General features: G+C 45.1%; 1 protein-coding gene across 1 annotated transcript in view; it reads left to right on the top strand.

The window, feature by feature from the left end:
- The window catches only part of JAM2 (junctional adhesion molecule 2), an 87,887-nt gene extending 66,710 nt beyond the window's left edge, over positions 1-21,177 (top strand). The window contains exons 6-10 of the mRNA XM_029578161.1: positions 4,602-4,704; positions 7,513-7,620; positions 9,818-9,833; positions 11,630-11,672; positions 20,426-21,177. Of these exons, the coding sequence (XP_029434021.1) occupies positions 4,602-4,704; positions 7,513-7,620; positions 9,818-9,833; positions 11,630-11,672; positions 20,426-20,458 (303 nt within the window). The 3' untranslated portion in view covers positions 20,459-21,177. The remainder of the gene's footprint in view (positions 1-4,601; positions 4,705-7,512; positions 7,621-9,817; positions 9,834-11,629; positions 11,673-20,425) is intronic.

The raw sequence follows: 21,177 nt of genomic DNA, 5'->3' as shown, positions 1-21,177 counted from the left end.
GATCATCTAATGGTCCAACCGACTCCCTCACAGGTTTCTTGCTTTGGATATATTTTAAAAAGTTTTTATTATGAGTTTTTGCCTCTATGGCCAACTTCATTTCAAATTCTCTCTTCGCCTGTCTTATCAATGTTTTACACTTAACTTCACTTAACTACACTTCAGCTTGGAGAAGAGACGGCTGAGGGGGGATATGATAGAAATGTTTAAAATTATGAGAGGTCTAGAACGGGAAGTTGTGAATCTGTTATTTACTCTTTCTGATAGTAGAAAGACTAGGGGACACTCCATGAAGTTAGCATGGGGCACATTTAAAACTAATCAGAGAAAGTTCTTTTTTACTCAACGCACAATTAAACTCTGGAATTTGTTGCCAGAGGATGTGGTTAATGCAGTTAGTATAGCGGTGTTTAAAAAGGGATTGGATAAGTTCTTGGAGGAGAAGTCCATTACCTGCTATTAAGTTGACTTAGAAAAAAGTCACTGCCATTAGCAATGGTAACATGGAATAGACTTAGTTTTTGGGTACTTGCCAGGTTCTTATGGCCTGGTTTGGCCACTGTTGGAAACAGGATGCTGGGCTTGATGGACCCTTGGTCTGACCCAGTATGGCATTTTCTTATGTTCTTAACTTGACAATGCTTATGTTTTATCCTATTTTCTTCAGATGGATCCTTCTTCCAATTTTTGAAGGATGTTTTTTTGGCTAAAATAGCCTCTTTCACCTCTCCTTTTAACCATGACGGTAATAGTTTTGCCTTCCTTCCACCTTTCTTAATGCATGGAATACATATGGACTGCGCCTCTAGGATTGTATTTTTAAACAATGTCCAAGCCTGTTGAACACTTTTAACCTTTGAATCTGCACCTTTCAGTTTTTTTCTATTTTCCTCATTTTATCAAAGTTTCCCTTTTGAAAGTTTAGTGTTAGAGTTGCAGATTTACTTATTGTCCCCCTTCCAGTTATTAGTTTAAATTTGATCATGTTACGATCACTGTTGTCAAGTGGCCCCACCACCGTTACCTCTCTCACCAAATCCTGCGTTCCACTAAGAATTAAATCTAAAATAGCTCCCTCTCTTGTTGGTTCCTGATCCAATTGCTCCATGAAGCAATAATTTATTACATCCATGAACTTTATGTCTCTAGCAAGTCCTGTTGTTACATTTACCCAGTCAATATTGGGGTAATTGAAATCTCCCATTATTATTGCACTGCCAAATTGGTTTGCTTCCCTGATTTCTCTTAGCATTTCATCATCTGTCTGACCATTTTGTCCAGGAGGACGGTAGTATACTCCTATCACTATACTCTTACCCAACATATATGGGATTTCTACCCGTATAGATTCTACTGAGCATTTAGTCTCTTGTATGATCTTTATCCTGTTGGACTCTATACCCTCCCGGACATAAAGTGCCACACCCCCACCAAGTTGATCCTATCATTGCGATATAATTTGTACCCTGATATAGCACTGTCCCATTGGTTATCCTCCTTCCACCAAGTCTCTGTGATGCCAATTATGTCAATCTCGTCATTTGCTGCTATACACTCTAACTCTCCCATCTTACTTCTTAGACATCTGGCATTGGCATACAGACATTTCAAAGTGTGTTTTTTGTCTGTTTTAACAACCTGCTTTTCAGTTGTTTGGGATAATTTGGAAATCATTAGCTTTGGTGATTTTTTACATATGGGCATATGGACTATGTTTGCTTTTAATGGAACCTCTCTGATGGGATGCCCTAACTCTCCTGTTTCATTAGTATCCTTCAAGGATACATTTCTCCGAACCATGCACTGCTGAGTGACTGTCGGCTTTCCCCCTTGTTTTAGTTTAAAAGCTGCTCTATCTCCTTTTTGAAAGTTAGTGCCAGCAGCTTGGTTCCACTCTGGTTAAGGTGGAGCCCATCCTTTCGGAAAAGTCTCCTCTTTCCCCAAAAGTTTCCCCAGTTCCTTACAAAGCTGAATCCCTCTTCCCTGCACCATCGTCTCATCCACGCATTGAAACTCTGTAGCTCTGCTTGCCTCTGGGGACCTGCACGTGGAACAGGAAGCATTTCAGAGAATGCCACCCTGGAGGTTCTGGATTTAAGCTTCCTTCCTAAAATCCTAAATTTGACTTCCAGAACCTCTCTCCCACATTTTCCTATGTCGTTGGTGCCCACATGTACCATGACAGCCGGCTCCTCCCCAGCACTGTCTATAATCCTATCTAGGTGACGCGTGAGGTCTGCCACCTTCGCACCAGGCAGGCAAGTTACCAGGCGGTCCTCACATCCACCAGCCACCCTGCTATCTACATTTCTAATAATCGAATCACCAACTATGATGGCCGGCCTAACCCTCAGTGTGAGAGGGCAATACATCACCTGGAGAGCAGGTCCTTGCTACAGGATCACTTCCTGCTACACCAGGGTGATATTCTCCTACTGGGAGACCTTTCTGATCCAAGGAAGCACTGGGGCTGCCAGACTGGATTTGGGACTTGGCTACTATGTCCCTGAAGGTCTCATCAATGTACCTCTCTGTCTCCCTCAGCTCCTCCAAGTCTGCTACTCTAGCCTCCAGAGATCGGACTCATTCCCTGAGAGCCAGGAGCTCTTTGCACCAAGTGCCACATACAATCTCTCACCGGCGGGTAAAAAATCATACATGTGACACTCAATGCACGAATTTCATGTTTCTCTCTTCACGCCTCTAGTGTTGTCTTGGCCCACTCAGAAGATTCCTGAATCCCCAGAGATGTCTACAGAAGCGGATCAAGTGTACCAAGTGAGGGATATCCTGGATCTCCGAAGGCAGAACAAAAGGTGGGAGTATCATCTCCTGGGAGGGATACAGTCCGGAGGAAAATACATGGGAATCTACCTCAAATATTATAGATAAGAATCTCCTTAAAGCATTCTGTGCAGCTCATCCCAGGAAACTCCAACCTCCGGGGGGAGGGCTTAGAAGAGGTACTGTTGTGCTTGACCAGTCTCGGGTTTACCCCATGGCCGGCCGCACTTACCTGGGATCCTGAGCAGCGGGGAGACCGCTGACGTTGTAGGCTGACCCTCACAAAGGGTCACACCGCGCTGGGATGCCGCTCAGTTCTAGAAACATTGCTAAGCACGTGCGTGCATGTCTCTCGCCAATTTAAAGGACCAGCGGCAGGAAACTTCCCGTGGCGCCCAATAATGATGTCACCCAGGCCTTCCTATTCAAGGCCTGGCCAGACCTGCAGTAGATGCCGCAGAACAGGTCGAACTCCTAGGAGTAGCTGGTTTCTTGTTTCTGACTCCATGTTCCTGTCTCCTAGCTTTTGTTGTGTCTTTCTCCTGGACTGCTTCTTTGACCTTGATCCCTGGTACGCCTTCTGACTTCGCTTGATCGCCACCTGCCTTGACCTCCTGGTACGTCTTCTGGACCGCTTGATTGCCACCTGCCTTAACCCCTGGAACGCTTCGACTCTGCTTGCTGTTCACCATAGGATTCCTCATCGTCGGCCACCTGCACCTGTCCAGCTGGCCCCGGCACCCAAGGGCTCAACCTGCGCGGAATGAGAACTGGTATTGGTGAAGGTCCTATTGGGTCTCTGCACCAGTCAGTTCTGCCTGCCGACGAGGACCTGCAGGGCTCCTCCCTGCAGGTAGCATCAACCTGTCTCAGTCCAAGGGTCCACACCCGTAACAGTGACTAAGAGTACGATTGCTCGTTGGTTGAAGGAGGTGATAGTTTCGACCTGTATTTGTAAAGGTCAGTTGATTCCTGAGGGACTGTGGTGCCTCTAGGGCTCAGGCAGCCTCCTGGGCGGAGTGTCAGCTAGTGTCCCCACAGGAGATTTGTCGGGCAGCAACTTGGTCCTCTTTGCACACTTTTACTAGATATTACCGTTTGGATGTCAGGGCCCCAGAGGAGGGCTCCTTTGGTGAGAGTGCGTTGCATGCAGGTCTTTCGGGATCCCACCAAGTGTAGAGGGGCTTGGGTACATCCCACTTGTCTGGACTGATCTGGGGTATGAATAGAAAAGGAAAATTGGTTCTTACCTGCTAACTTTTGTTCCTGTAATACCACAGATCAGTCCAGACTCCTGGCCCATTATGATGATGTTTCAAAAGACATCTCCTGATTCTGGATGCTACTGGTGATGCTTTTTGTGCTGCAGAATAAAATTGTATATATAGTTCTGTTTGTTGACTCAAAATTCCTTTTTTCTTGGCCCTAGTTCAGGAATCGGTTTGGTTGGGGGTTCCAACTTGTTCCCCAGCTTGCTTTAGAGGGAGAGATCCTTGAGGTTTGGGGTTAAGACATCTTGGCTTGGGTATAGGTCAATACTGATGGACTGCAGGTGGCACTCTTGGTTATGTAGCAGTGCCTCAAAGGTTTGTTCTCTGCCTCCATCTGCTGGTAGAGATGTATAAACCCACTTGTCTGGACTGATCTGTGGTATTCCAGCCACAAAAATTAGTAGGTAAGAGCCAGTTTTCCTTTTTATTTCTTTTACAATGTTGTTGATTAGTTTATTACAGAAACACAGTACACAGTTGGAATGAAGGTGGTTTCTTGACCCTCTGTCCTGTGCTTGTTGTAGTGTTTAAAACATTTTATTTCAGCAATTTAATACAGTTGCAAAGATGGACACAGGAGCGTATTACTGTGAAGCCTACAACGGAATTGGCCGGCCCCAGAAATGTGTTGCTAAGCGAATGCAAGTTGGTAAGTGTCGCAGGGAACTGGATGCAAGCAGCCAGGAACCTGCTCAGATTACTGCCACCAAACCATGACACACAGTGTTACAGGCCTGATGGACTATATGAAAGTCATTCAGTACGCTTCTGAAAGATGGTGCATCCTTAACATCTACAGTGGTAACATTGGGAAGATTTTATGATCATGGCTTGTTTCTAGAATTTAATTCTGCTGCTCAAAGTGGGCTTTAACTAATGCTACATGCATGAAAAAGCTTTTAATTCTCAACTAGTGCTTCCTAACATGCATGAACATTATATTATATGGTAGAGTTGCCAGGAGCCTTGCATAGGGCAAACCTGTCTGCATGCATGTAACCTTTGGCAAGTCCCTAGTGTCTCAGCTTACCGACAATTTCATAATGGCATTTGCATTATAAGCTCTGTTCCTGTGCATACCCCATATCCGTCCAGACAAGTGGGTGTTGCATCCCTACCAGCAGATGCAGGCAGAGAATAAAACCTTTTCAGGCACTGCTACATAACCAAGAGTGCCACCTGCATTCCCTCAGTATTTCTCTTATCTCCAGCAAATGGTAGAGGTGCACACCTGCAGTCTGGAGTTCCAAGAGTTTAAAAAAAAAGGGAAGAAAGAAGATTCCTAGGAAGGCTCCCCGAGGAGTTAGGTTCCGTCGTAGGCTATCCCTCAAGAGCAGGGCGAGCGGGGGGTGGTGATCCCTGTTCTAGCTTGACCCTTATCTTTCGGGGGGGGGGGGGGGGTGAAAGCCGGGCGTCCTAGTTCCCTCATCCCCTCTGGGTCCTTACCACCCTCAGCAGTCAGCTTCCATCATCCAGAAGCAGGGAAGTATTTAGTTTTATTTATTCTTCCTTGCTTGCTGTTTGTTTTGTGTGTGCTCCTGGATCCGGGGGGAGTGGGAGTTGTTCGCGGAGGCCTTTGCCCTTATTCAGGCCAGATGGCGCAGGCCGGAGTTGAACCTCATGGCGGTTCCAGGAAATGCAAAGACGGTTCGGTTTTTCAGTCGCAGGAGCGGTCGGTTCCGAGCACATTGACACCCTCATCCAGCCGTGACCTACAGAGCTGTTGCTGTATGTGTTTCTCTTGTGGCCTCTCATAGGTAGAGTGTTGCATCATGTTGAGCTTCATCCAGGCAGGTTGATTCTGGTGGCACCCGAGAAGCTGCGCCGGCTGTTGTTTGCAGACCTTGTTCATCTCACGGTAGATGGTCCTGTTCGCCTGGTCCATCTGCCAAGGTTGTTGCAGCAGGGACCCATATTTTCAGACCAGGCAGATCACTTCTGTCTAGCGGCTTGGCTTTTGAAAGGCGATGTCTCAGCTTGAAGGGATACTCGGAACCTGCGATTACAACTTTGCTTCGGGCGATGAGGCCCTCCACATCACTGGTCTGTATCTGGGTTTGGAGAATGTTCGAGTTCTGCTGTTTGTAGAACAAGTTGCAACCTTTAAAGGTGGATGTTCCGCAGGTTTTAGCCTTTTTACAAAGCGGCCTGGCTAAGGGATTGGCTTATAATTCCCTCTGGGTTCAGGCTTTAGGTTATCTTCGAGATAAGGAGCGGGGAAGACCGTTGGTTTCTCATCCGGATGTGGTGCGTTTCCTGAAGGGGCAAAACATCCGCATCCTCTGGTCCAGAAGGTATGTCCAGCCTGGAACTTTAATCTAGTTCTTCAAGTTCTCTGTGGTCCTCCCTCTGAACCGAATAGAAGGGCTTCTTTGAAGGATCTAAACTTGAAGTCTGCAAGCGTTGCCGTGTAAGGACCCTTTCCTACGATTTTCAGAGGATGGTGTGTCATTACATATGGTTCTTTCCTTTTTGCTTAAGGTGGTTTCCTCTTTTCATCTTAACCACCCAGTCAACCTATTGGCTTTTCTGAATTTGTCACCAGATACTCGTATGGCGAAGGAGCTTCACTTATTAGATGTGTGGTGAATTCTTTTTGATATCTTAAGGTGACAAATGCCTTTCGGAAATTAGATCATCTTTTTGTTCTGTTTTGTGGAGCAAAAAAGGGAAATAAGGCTTCCAAGGGCATGATTGCAAGATGGCTCAAGGAGGTGATAAATACAGCTTACATCTGTAAGGATTGGTCAGTGCCGGAAGGATTGCAGATGTATTCCACTAAGGCACAGGCAACCTCTTGGGCGGCGTGTCAACTGATTTCTCTGCAAGAAATTTGTCGAGCAGAGACATGGTCTTCTCTTCACACTTTTACCAAACATTACCGCTTGGATGTGCGGGTGCCAGAGTAGGCGGGTTTTGGGGAAAGTGTGTTGCGTGAGAGTCTTTCGAGTTCCCGCCCAGTATAGAGAGGCTTGGGTATATCCCACTTGTCTGGACTGATCTGGGGTATGCACAGGAAAGGAAAATTTGTTCTTACCTGCTAATTTTCATTCCTGTAATACCACAGATCAGTCCAGAGACCCTTCCCCTTCTTTTGAAAGACTTCACTTCTGGATGTTGCTGAGACAGTCTATAAACATATGCAGAATTACTAAGAGTGTACATAGGTTAGTATATTCCTTGTTTGAGACAAGGGGGGTCCTAGTTTTAGGGGGCTCCAACTGCTTGCCCAGAGTTTATTGGGGTTTGTTAATTTGGACATCTTGGCTTGGGTACAAGTCAATACTGAGGGACTGCAGGTGGCACTCTCAGTTATGTAGTGGTGCCTGAAAATATTTTGTTCTCTGCCTCCAGCTGCTGGTAGGGATGCAAAACCCATGTGTCTGGACTGATCTGTAGTATTACAGGAATGAAAATTAGCAGGTAAGAACAAATTTTCCTATCTTTTACTTTGTAGATGACCTAAATGTCAGTGGAATTGTAGCTGCTGTAGTAGTTGTTGCTCTGGTGATTGCATTATGTGGACTTGGTGTGTTTTATGCCCAGAAAAAAGGCTACTTTTCAAGTAAGTGAATTCTCTTTCCCTTTTTGCCGTGATGTAATTGCTGTTCCTCTGATTCTGGGGCTTATCTTAGGCTTTAGAAGAATAAAAGCTTTAGTTCTAGATGGCTTAAGAGTAGGGAATGAAACCTATTTGCTTTCTACTTTTACTACTTATTTTTAAAGCATTGATAGATATATGCAGGCTCTCCATTGTTCAGCTTCACATGTTACAGATCCACTTTTTTTTTTTTTTGTATAACATTTTTATTGGTGTAAATTTGAACTCATGAATACATAACAGAGGATGAGAGCAACCATTATACACCAAGGTTCTCAATAACATTGAAGTCCCCCCCCCCCCCCCCCCCCCTCCCACACACACACACACATGGACTAAAGTTTATGATAGCCTTGTGAAAGTCATATCAAACTAGCTGAGGAATAATATGATCACTTTATAGAAAGGCCTCAGGGAGGCTGGTTTGACACCATTGCAGATATTGGTCCCAAATGTTGTGGAATTTCTTCAACGTGTGTTGTTTAGTCGCTGTCAGCAAGCTCATAGTACATAAATGGTCAAGTCTCGTGAGAATCGCTTGCATAGGTGGGTCTGCGGGTGCTCCCCAGGCCCTTGCAATTTCCATTCTGGCCGCCGTGCACAGTTGTAGTAGAAACTGATGCGGAGTGGGATCTTCAGTCTCCCCAGCAATATGTAGTAAAGCAAAAGGTTTATCGAAAGTAACACACTGTTTCAAGACAGATGATCCTATAGTTTGAATACGTTTCCATAGGGGTGTAATACATTCTCCAGTCCACCACATAAGGTCGTATGTGCCCACATCATCACATCCTCTCCAACATTTCCCATCCTTACCCTTATACATTTTGGCTAACAGATTCACTTTTTATTCCCCAGATCAGCATTTCCTGTATGTGCTGAGTAGAGAGAATAAGGCCCTCTCTTCTTCTATTTCCAGAGGGCCATCAAAGGCTAGGCCCTAAAACGTATTTCTCCCATCTCACTTTAGCCCGCTAGACTTGGGAAAGCCACTGTTTATCTCCGAGAGTGAAAAAGATATGGATCTACATTTTGGGATTTACAAGGTGCTTATGACTTGAACTGACCAATGTCAGAGAAAGGATGGTGGGTTTTGTGGGCCCTGGTCTGACTCAGGATGGCCTTTGTTGTGGTCCCCATTTCTGCACCAACCTCTGAACAAGATTATCGAGGTTTGAGCAGCTCCTTTTGCCCTTAGTCTTCCCACCCCGCAGCCTCCAAGCTATTTATTTCATGTATACCCCGTTGTCTGTTATTTTCAATCACGGCCGTTTATAGCAAATAGGAAACACAAATTTAAATTAGCACATACTAAAACATAAATATATAAAATAAATGTCAAAAAATAATTCCCTGACTAATTCTCTTTTTCCTTTAATTACATAATTGATGCACTGGTTCACAGCCTTTGTGAACCAGTATCCCCACTTCCTTTCATTTACTCTTAGCTCTAGGATCACAGAAGTCAGGAGCATTAAGCCAGTGAATTTCAGGGGACTTATGAAGTTGTGTAACTGCCAGGAAGTTTAGTAAAACATCTCAGTTATTACCTTTTTAAAATGCCTTTTAAGATTCAAGATCCTGCTCGTTTTTAATGTGATTTGTGACAAAAAGCTGGTAAGGTGCACTATTAAATTATTTAGTAATTACAGCCTGAGCAGAGTGGAACAGAATCTTATGCTGTGCTAAAAGGTGATTTATTTGGTGCATCTGCTGATCAGAAACACATGTAACTACAGGGCTTCCTAGTATTCAGGCCTGCCCCTGCTACATGACTAACAGCAAGCATCTTTTTCCTTTTTGTGCTGTTACAGTAGATGAGATCTGACACTGCTGAAATGTTGACATTCACTGGGCTAGTAACCATGTTTAAGAAACAATTGTCTTCTGACACACTGCAGGAGTTAGCCTGTACCCTACAGCTTCTGATTGTGACAGTAGAGTGGAGGCCCCACAGCTCCAGCGGCCTCCACTCTAGTGTGAAAATTAGGTGTCGGTAAGCAGGCACAATCCTCCAGCAGATGGACCTGAGAAATAATGGATTGAAAGGAATCCACTGACTTTTGTAGAAATTCTGGGTACGAGGGAAAGGGTAATAAAGAATAAAATCATTTTACCTAGGAAACTAATAGTCACCTTATCTGCCTTCTATTTTTCCTAGATGGCCAGCCATCCCAGTAAGTATGGATCTGTTCTTATTTTAATTTTTTTCTATATTCTTTGCAGATGATAAGGAAACAATATGGGGAGACTATTACATACACAGTATCTAGAATATTATGCATACTATGTAGAGAAAATGTGACAGTGTACAGAATATTGCTTCCACATTTAATGGTGAATGCATGACACATAAAGAGAGGCTTACAGACTGCAGTAGTGCTCAAAACAATGATCCAGCTTCCCTAAGCTGATCTGGTTTTTAGGATCTCATCGATGAATATATGTGACGTATCCACATACATTCATCTGATTCCTAAGCAAATATATTACATTCATTTGCATCAGAGAGATCATGCAAACCAATCCAGCTATAGGGGTGAAGGGGGGTGAGGGAGTAAACTCCAAGGACAAGTTTCATCACCACTAACAGAACTGATGGTATATGGAGATGAGAAAAGTGAAGACAATTTTTTGTGGACAAGCAGGATAAAGTTATCCACACAAGCAGATGATGGGACAGAGACAAAAAAAAAAAAAAAAGCTCTTAACGAACTGGCCTGGCCCTTCTCACGCAGCCACCCATTACGTCAGATTCCTGGCTCTTTTTTCCTTCCACTCATTTGACTGAATGGTGGTTTGCTCTCACTTTTCAGTGCTCATCAGATTTTTCCCTTATGTCTTATTTTCTTTTTAACTTGGGTTTTTCTCTTACTCTGCTCCAAGCCTCCAAAACCAATGTTTTTTTGAAGTAGAATAGGTGAGATAAAATTTTCTATTTTCAAAATTTGAGTTTAACTGAGCTTTGGTTCTTGTGAAGATGTCAGAGAAATCAGACTTCAAGGTCTGTCCTCCCTGCACCAGCATAACAGACAAACAGGGCCAGACTCTCAGGAGTCTGGGCTTTGCTCATAATGGGCCATATTGTGCTGCCTATACCCTCATTTCTCCCAGCACCAGAAGGTGGAGGGAACCATATGTTCTGAGAATTTCTGGAGTGAGGGATGAATAAGAAATAGTTTTAGGACAAGCGACGTTTACCAAAATGAAAATAAAGAGATGTAGTCAAAATACTGAAATATAAAATAACAAACCAATATGTAACCCTCAGCTTGGGAGGTCCCAGTTGTGTGGCTAACTTTATTCTGCTTAGCCACAGAGAAAGCCAAGTTCTTCACCTGTAACAGATATTCTCTGCAGAAAGGATAAATCGGCCACATAATCCCTCCCATCTCCCCTTAGAGTTGAAGATGAGAAGGGTGCCCACATGCTCAGAAAGATTTCCAGTCTCGGCCCTGCTCCCATGAGATCACCCATGTGTGTGAAGTATTTATTCTGCTGTCTACAGCAAACATGTTACAGATGAGCAACTTAGGGTTCCTGTTCTTTATCTAGTTTACCTCTGGGTTGATGCAGGCTTGAAAATTGCCCATGCCACTGAAGCAACTCCATACCCCTTCTTAAAAGTGCCAGTCTCAACTGGACACTAACCTTCATCTCATACTTCTAATTTTCGCTTTCAAAGTATATTTTATATCAAGTCTATTGTAAAACATGTTAAAGCTTTCAGATTCTTTCCCACTGGAAAGAGATTAAGTGACAATTCGCTGTATTGCACTAGAAAGGGTAGATGGGCAGTCTGAGTGGGTTTTTTCTATAGATAAATATGAGTGTGCATCGTGTTAGCAACACTTCCATGTATCCCAATTTCTCCTATAAATGTCCTCCTTTCCCCTGCAGAGCACTACTGTGGCTTTAATGCACACGTTGAACATGAATGTTAGGTAAAAACTTTTTTTTTCCTTTCTAACAGAAAAGCCAGATCGGACTATAAATCTTCACCATCCAAAGAAAGTGTGAGTGCTTTCTACGCTAAGTGAATCCATTTCTGCTTAATTATTTTACCACAGGCCAAGATTTATTTATTTATTTATTATTTATTTATTATTTTTGTTATACCGAGTTTCATGATAGGGATCACATCAACCCGGTTTACAAATAACAATGTGTGCAAAGTATAGCGTAACGTAAAACAAAGATGATTGTAGAAGTTACTTACCTGATAATTTCATTTTCCTTAGTGTAGACAGATGGACTCAGGACCAATGGGTATAGTGTGCTCCTGATAGCAGTTGGAGACGGAGTCAGATTTCAATTTGACGTCAGCACTACATATACCCGTGCATGAGGCTCTGATCTTCAGTTTTCTCCTCGAAAAGCAATTATGGATATTTGTGTGTTTGGATAATTTCGATTAACTTGAGTAACTTGATACTTGATTACTCGGATTGGTTGACGTGGTTTCTAGCTGGAGACCGCTAGGGCACTCAACCGAGAAGCGCCGACACCTGGTGATATGGGTGTCTGAACTAGAGATAAGGGTTGGCTTACCCGTGCTTGTGCTGCTCTTGGGGGGAAGTTCCCCCGAGGATTCTTGAGTACGAGGCAGCCATGGGCGGGGTACTGAGTCCATCTGTCTACACTAAGGAAAATGAAATTATCAGGTAAGTAATTTCTACATTTCCTAGCGTGTAGCAGATGGACTCAGGACCAATGGGATGTACAAAAGCTACTCCCGAATCGGGTGGGAGGCTGCCCGTTGCCCATTTAGCACTGCCTTTGTGAATGCTGTGTCCTCCTTGGCCTGAACATCAAGGCGATAGAATCTCGAGAAGGTGTGGATGGAGGACCATGTTGCCGCCCGACAGATCTCTTCGGGTGACAGCATCTTGGTTTCTGCCCAGGACACTGCCTGGGCCCTTGTGGAATGGGCCTTGACTTGTAGAGGTGGAGACTTGCCTGCCTCTTAGTAGGCCGCCTTGATTACTTCTTTGATCCAGCGGGCTATGGTTGCCCACGAGGCCGCTTCCCCCTGCTTCTTCCCGCTATGAAGAACGAATAGGTGGTCCATCTTTCGTACAGGTTCCGATCTTTCCAGGTATCGGACTAGGAGTCTGCAGACATTCAGGTGGCGAAGAAGGCGTGAGTCTTCCGAGTCTGGAGATGGCAGTGAGATGGTTTGGTTTAGATGGAAGTGAGAAACCACCTTTGGCAGGAAGGAGGGTACAGTGCGCAGCTGTATGGATCCCGGCATGAATCTGAGGAACGGCTCCCGGCATGATAGTGCTTGAAGTTCGGAGATTCGTCGGGCTGAGCAGATTGCCACGAGGGATGCTGTCTTCAAGGTCAGGAGCCGTAGGGACAGAATGCAAGTTGGTCTGAATGAAGTTCCCGCTAGGAAGTTTAACACTAGATTGAGTTTCCATAGGGGTATCTGCCACTTTAAAGGTGGCTGAATGTGCTTGACCCCTTTTAAGAAGCGGGAGATGTCTGGGTGGGCCGCTAGGCTGGTGCCGTCCACCCTGGGTCTGAAGCTGGCCAGGGCAGCCAGTTGCACTTTGATGGAGTTGAGGGACAACCCTTTGTTCACGCCATCCTGCAGAAATTCCAGGATCATGGGGGTTTTGACTGTCTGTGGGAAGATGTCACGGTCCTCACACCAGACTTCGAATATTCTCCATACTCGCATATACGTTAAGGAGGTGGAGAACTTGTGCACTCGGGGCAGTGTGTCAATTACTGGTCCTGAGTATCCACTCTTTTTCAGGCGAGACCTCTCAATGGCCAGACTGTAAGCGAGAATCTCGTTGGGTCTTCATGGAGGATCGGTCCTTGCTGGAGTAGATCCCTGTGTGGAGATAGGCATAGAGGGTTTCCCGCCAGAAGTCTTTGCATGTCCACGTACCATGGTCTTCTTGGCCAGTCCGGGACCTCTAGAAGTACCAGCCCTCTGTGGTGTTCTATCTTGTGGATGATTCCGCCCAGTAGTGGCCATGGAGGGAAGGTGAACAGTAGGTCCCTCCTGTGGCTAGGTCTGGACGAGGGCATCGATTCCCTGGGACAGCGGTTCCCGTCTTCGGCTGAAGAACTTGGGAACCCGGGTGTTGGATCTGGTTGCCAGAAGATCCTTGGCTGGGGTTCCCCAGTGGTTTACTATCTGCTGGAAGGCTGCTGTAGACAGTGTCCATTCCCCCGGATCCAGACTCTCTCTGCTGAGGTAGTCTGCAGTGACGTCGTCTTTTCCCGCGATGTGGGCGGCTGATATCCCTTGTAGGTTTGATTCTGCCCACGTCATTAGGGGCTTTATTTCCAGAGACACCTGCTGGCTTCTGGGTTTCCCCCCTCGGTAGGGCCTGGAACTGATAGTGATGGCCCAATATCGCGAAGCGTAGGAAACGCTGATGGATGCAATGGATCGGTTGGAATAGTACCCAGAACTTTGTTGTTGCGTGGGCACTGGTGTTATTGCCAGATAGTGTGGTTTCCACTGCCTTCCTCTTGGAGGGGTTGTGGCACGGAGAAATCACAAACTTGTCCGGGGGGATGCTGTGTAAGTCCAGGTAGTATCCCTCTCGGATGATGGATAGGACCCAATTGTCCGAAGTTATTTCGACCCATCTTTGGTAGAATAGGGCGAGTCTGCCCCCTATGATCTCTTCCTTAGATGGGTCTGCTGATTCTCATTGCGTGTTGCGGCAGGAGCCTGGTCCCGAGCCAGTTCCTCTTTTGTTGTGTCTGTTCCGAAAGGACTGTCCCCTGCCAGTGGGGCGAGGGGCTTCGTAAGTGTTTTTGTATGGTCTAAAACGCTGGGATCCTCTGCCCTTGGGAGCCTGGGGAGAGGGGTGTTGTTTCCTCTTGTTTCTGTCCTCCGGTAGACGGGGCACCGGGGACTCACCCCATTTGTCAGCTAATTTGTCCAGTTCGCTTCCGAACAGGAGTGTTCCTCTAAAGGACATTCTCATGAGCTTCGTCTTAGAGGTCATGGCGGCTGACCAGCTTCGGAGCCAGAGCTGTCTTCTGGCTGCCACTATGGACAAGAGACTCCTGGCTGAGGTGCGTACCAGGTCTGAGGTCGCATCCGTGAGGAATATTGCCGGGTCTAATGCCTCGATTGGCGTAGTTGCATCCCTGGCCATAGCCGTGGTATCATGCGCCTGCCTGGCCTCTGGAGCGTCCCATTCCAGGTCGATCAGTTGTTGTATGGCCTGTAGTGTAGGAAAATGGCATGAGGTCTGGCGGAGCCCGGTCAGGAAGTGTCTCACCACCCAGTATTGTGGATTGTTTTCAAATTGTTTCCATACTAACTCTGGAGGAGGCCGCTAATAGGTCAGTTCGGGAGCAGGAACAGAACTATTTGACCAATGAAACATCCTTAAACCTCGGGGCCCCAGAGAAACCAGCCCCTCCTTCTGTGAAATCAGCTGAAATTTAACTTGTGTCAAAAGAATCTTTTAATTCCCAAGGAGATGTCGGGAATACGACTAAAATCTCCAATGACATAGAACAACAAAGTCAAGAGGAACTGAAAGTTCAGTCTTCATCGTTTGCAGAAGGACTTGTTGGGACTTTAAAACTGATAAGAGGGGATGCACAATCATCTGGTATTAGGGATATTTCTATAATTACTCCTCAAAAATTTTCTATAGAATTGGGTTTAATGATGGTAAATATGCAAAAATCTATAAATAGTCTTACATTGACAGTCCAAGATGTCTTAAAAAAGAATACATATATACAGGAAAAAATTGAAAATTTGGAGAAAAATGCAAATCTATTTGATTTGAAATTGGGAGAAATTCATAAAGTTCAAATTAATCTGATAAAATCAGCAGAATATGAAGGGAAAATTGAAATACTAGAGAACCAAAAAAGATTAAATCTCATTGTTGAATTTTCAAAAAATTCACTTAGTGACACCAAATGATCTATTTAACAGCTATTTGAAGAATGTTTTAAAATATTTGGAAAATTCCTTTCCAATAATATCTAAGATCTATTACATACAACAACCTCAAGAAGGGAAACATTTGCAAAGTAAAGAAAATCTGAATTTAACAGATTTTCTTAAAATCATATGAGTCTAAAATTGATAATAGGGCTACATTGTTAGTCCAATTTTCATCTCTTCTAGAGAGATGCAGTGTTAAAACTGCATTTTAAATATCAAAAACAAGATTTCTATGGATATCCTATAAGAATATTTCCCGATGTAGTTCGCACAACTTAGATGAGACGGAAAAAATTCATAGAAATGCGAAAAGAAGTACTTGAAAGAGGTGCTCAATTTACCCTAAAATATCCCTGTAGATGTTTTATAAAGCATTTGGATGCTAGATATATCTTTAATTACCCAGATCAGCTTCGTGCTTAGATACACACTCTTAAATACTGTTTAAAGTGGGATAAGTATATTAATGTGTGGGGAAGACAATCGATTAGAGTGAACACTCACTTATTTTCTTCTGTTATGCTCCAAGTTTATTTAACTTTAATTGCTCTCTAATTTCCTATTGATTTCCTATGTAGGGGATATTATGATTATGATATTATTAATGTAATTTTGAATTCCTTGTGAGGAGATTTGTGATCATGATTATCCTATGTTATGTTATACCTTTGTTTACAACATTGAAATGCAATAAAAATAAAATTTAAAAAAAAAGGAAGGGTCTCGCCTTGGACTCTGCTGTGATGCATGTGTCCGGGATGGCCAATGCCTTCAGACTCGTGGCTACGAGATCTGATAATTCGTCTTTTGGAAAGAAGCGCATCATGGTTCGATACGGTTCCGTTTCTGGGGGGATTTCCCCCTCTTCCAGGGGTTCTGATTCCTCCTCCGAGTCATCTGTGTCCCCTAAGGGGAGGTATTTGTCCAGGGGAGGCTCATCTGGTGGAGGCCAGGAGGGGCCTGGGAGGTTCTGGACCACTGGCAGGGGTTGTGGTTGTGCCTCTGGTGGCCCTGTCTGTGCGTGGATGTAGGAATGCAGCTCAGCGAAGAATCCCGCCCAGGTGAAGTTGCCTGGGACCGCATTGGGTCCGACGGCGCTCCTCGAGGGCCCCCACTGTGGAGGGGCCGAATTGGGAATAGAGAGGTCTGGGGTAGTCTCGCTGGTGGATCCGGCGTAGTCTACAGGCTGAGGGTGACCTTTTCTCGGTTCCCCCCCGAGCTTCTTCGCATAGCAGGCACAGGGTGGAAGGCACCTCGGGCTGTGCCGCTCTCAGGTGGCATGCCGGACAGAGGGCTGGACCCTTGGCTGTCTTAGACAGCGGTGCCATGATTTGCGCGTGTATCCTGTACAGGTGCGCGTTCCGGGAGGCCTGGTTATACGCTCCGGGTGTGCCTATACGTAAGAACGGAAGATGCCCGCGCCGCTGTGTGCACGGCGCGCTGCTATGCGCACAAGTACTTTGTGCGCCCAGCTGGCTGCTGTGCACACGGCTCAGTTGTGCGGACGATGCGGTGACCAAAAGGGGGGGGGGGGAAGGTGCCGGCGACCACTCGGTAAGATGGCAGCCCCCTCAGGGGGTCTCCACGTGGGAGGACCCTCTTGCCGATTGGGGTCTAGCTCAAACGGGGCTGCTCAACCCGACTGCACAGACGTCGGAGGGACGATGTGTGCGGCTGTCCGAGCCTCGGAGACCGGAGACTTAGAGAAAGTTTTCTACCTTATCTTGTCTCGGTGCTTCCTGGTCCTCTACCGGGCGGTCTCCAGCTGCGGGGGGAGAGGGAATTACCTTCACCACCGTGCTCGGTTTTGCACCCACTGCCTCTCAGCCGCTCCCTTTTCAGGGGGCCAAGTCCAAGCCGGATCGGCTGCCAGACCGAGGCTGCCTCTCAGCCGCTCCCTTTCCCGGGGGCTAAGTCCATGCCGGGACCAAGGCTTACTTCTGAGGGATCTTGGAAATCACCTCCGGAAATCTCGACAGGGGGAGAGACCCTTAGGTATCACCGCAGGAGAACGGGGCTCGTTTTGGAGGTAAGGTTAAGAACATAAGAACATAAGAAAATGCCATACTGGGTCAGACCAAGGGTCCATCAAGCCCAGCATCCTGTTTCCAACAGTGGCCAATCCAGGCCATAAGAACCTGGCAAGTACCCAAAAACTAAGTCTATTCCATGTAACCATTGCTAATGGCAGTGGCTATTCTATAAGTGAACTTAATAGCAGGTAATGGACTTCTCCTCCAAGAACTTATCCAATCCTTTTTTAAACACAGCTATACTAACTGCACAAACCACATTCTCTGGCAACAAATTCCAGAGTTTAATTGTGCGTTGAGTAAAAAAGAACTTTCTCCGATTAGTTTTAAATGTGCCCCATGCTAACTTCATGGAGTGTCCCCTAGTCTTTCTACTATCCGAAAGAGTAAATAACCGATTCACATCTACCCGTTCTAGACCTCTCATGATTTTAAACACCTCTATCATATCCCCCCTCAGTCGTCTCTTCTCCAAGCTGAAAAGTCCTAACCTCTTTAGTCTTTCCTCATAGGGGAGTTGTTCCATTCCCCTTATCATTTTGGTAGCCCTTCTCTGTACTTTCTCCATCGCAATTATATCTTTTTTGACATGCGGCGACCAGAATTGTACACGGTATTCAAGGTGCGGTCTCACCATGGAGCGATACAGAGGCATTATGACATTTTCCGTTTTATTCATCATTCCTTTTCTAATAATTCCCAACATTCTGTTTGCTTTTTTGACTGCCGCAGCACACTGAACCGACGATTTCAATGTGTTATCCACTATGACACCTAGATCTCTTTCTTGGGTTGTAGCACCTAATATGGAACCCAACATCGTGTAATTATAGCATGGGTTATTTTTCCCTATATGCATCACCTTGCACTTATCCACATTAAATTTCATCTGCCATTTGGATGCCCAATTTTCCAGTCTCACAAGGTCTTCCTGCAATTTATCACAATCTGCTTGTGATTTAACTACTCTGAACAATTTTGTGTCATCTGCAAATTTGATTATCTCACTCGTCGTATTTCTTTCCAGATCATTTATAAATATATTGAACAGTAAGGGTCCCAATACAGATCCCTGAGGCACTCCACTGTCCACTCCCTTCCACTGAGAAAATTGCCCATTTAATCCTACTCTCTGTTTCCTGTCTTTTAGCCAGTTTTGCAATCCACGAAAGGACATCGCCACCTATCCCATGACTTTTTACTTTTCCTAGAAGCCTCTCATGAGGAACTTTGTCAAACGCCTTCTGAAAATCCAAGAATACTATATCTACCGGTTCACCTTTATCCACATGTTTATTAACTCCTTCAAAAAAGTGAAGCAGATTTGTGAGGCAAGACTTGCCCTGGGTAAAGCCATGCTTTCTTTGTTTCTTCTTTAAATTTGGAGTTTGGTTTTCTAACACTGTGCAAGCATGTGTTAAGTCCCGAACTGCTATGGAGATGGAAAAAAATTGAAGATCAGAGCCTCGTGCACGGGTGTATGTAGTGCTGACGTCAGATTGAAATCTGACTCCGTCTCCCATCTGCTATCAGGAGCACACTACACCCATTGTTCCTGAGTCCATCTGCTACACGCTAGGAAATGACATTTGAAACTGTTAACATTTGGGAAATAGCTGGCCATTATTGCTGTACCCTGGTTAATGTTAGGCTTTTATGGACATGTTGAAAAGATGAAGTTACAGAGAACGTGCATAAATTAATCTGGCATACAGGCAAGAGCTGTCCTGCAGAAGAGGCTCATAAACTGAGCAGCCTTGGGGGTGGGGGGGGAGCCCCAGGATTAGCAATAGACAGAGGAGGAGGGAATGGAAGGAAGTGTGTCTTTTTACAAATGACACACAGAATAAGAAGCTTTCTAAGAAAGCTTTAGGAATAGTCTAGTGCCTGGCATCTATGTTTTTATGCAAAAAGATCCATTCATACATTTCAGATGTAGAAATCTAATGGAGTAAAACTTGATGGGGGGCTGAGATGCTAATATGCGCCAGCCAGATGAGACCTCTGGGGCTGAAGGGGTGATCATGTCTGATGATCTCCATCCAGCTAGAGAAACAAGGTGGTAAGGGGTGACTGAAGCCGGAGAACTACTAGGCAGAAGTAGAAAAAAAGCAGGTGATAAGGCCTCTGGTTTAAGTCATTGGTGAGACCACACTTGTGGGAGTGCTACATCCAGTTCTGAAGGCCCTACCTCCTGAAGGATACAGAGACAGTGCGTAGCAGGTTCAGAAAATAACTACTGCAGTGGTGCAAGGTGAGCAGTGAAAGCTTGCCGAGATCTTAGGACCTAAATATATATACACTAGAGGAGAGAGGAAGGATAAGAGATACTGGAAGATACGAATAATGCATCACATGCATTCTTCAGGAGGAAAGGCAGCTCTAGAACATTATGAAATGAATCTCCAAGCAGGAGAACATCAGAAAATATTTCTTGATGGAAACAGGGGCAGATGCATGGAAGAGCCTTCCTGAGGAGGTGGTGCAGACAAAATCAGTAACAATCCAAAAAAGTATGGAGGATCCCCAATGGCAAGAAGTGAAGGGAAAGCCAGAGATCAAATGACATCTCCGACATGCACCAGGAATTAAACTGGCACATGAGATGGGCATTATAGTCTCTCTCTGAAATCATTTTCTATGTTTCTAGCTTTATAGCAGAGTTTTCCAAGATTGCAGCATGGCGGAGGAATGCTGTGGATTTACCATACTGCAGCAGTATTGAGGAGGTTGTGTTATCAAAATAATTTGTCAGGGATTGATTTTTTTTTCTTGCTCTTTACTCTAGGATTTCAAACACACCAAGTCCTTTGTAATATAGATGGAGAAGTCAGTCTGGGTGGAGAATAAACATAGTGCCATTGTATCCTAGCACATACAAAAGGGATTTTCTATCAACTTGGTGCCTTGTGTAACTTGCAGCATTTGTGGCACAAGAAGCAATACTCCCTGTAAAGCCAAGGTGAAGTGCTTTTTCTGTAGAACAGCCACCATTGGCGTGAGATGAATATCCCACTCCTCAGAAGAAAGAAAAAGAAAGAGGTGGTATGTTCCTCCTGAGAGGATGAGCACTGAGGCCACGCCACTTTTCTGACCAATGGAACTGCAGTCTGTGCATACGCGAGCCACTGAATCCAGGACACGTGGCAACTGATGCAATTCTTGCTTACAGGCATTGTTGCATCAATGCCTCTAGTACATGGAATAAGGCCATTCCAAATGAATACTGAGAGAAATTATTCATGGAACTCATGCCCCTTGACCTTAGACTCCAGAGCAATCATAAACTTTTCAAAACACAGCTCAAAACCTGGCTTTTCATACAAGCCTTCAAGAAAGAAAATTGATGCAGGCAATTAAGCAAAGATATGCGGCATAAAGCACCAAATGCCTAATTTAACGCTCCTTACTGGCAGATCGATACAGTAAAGTGCGGCCGCGGTTACCCTGCTCCTAACTCGCCTTATACTCACTTTCCGGTCGCGTTAGCCCTTCCCGCGATACACTATCCCCTTTAACTCATCCCTACCGCCTCTTAAA

Source organism: Rhinatrema bivittatum, chromosome 15 (genome assembly GCF_901001135.1).
Source record: "Rhinatrema bivittatum chromosome 15, aRhiBiv1.1, whole genome shotgun sequence".
Taxonomy (NCBI): domain Eukaryota; kingdom Metazoa; phylum Chordata; class Amphibia; order Gymnophiona; family Rhinatrematidae; genus Rhinatrema; species Rhinatrema bivittatum.
This window is presented reverse-complemented; position numbering and strand designations above follow the sequence as displayed.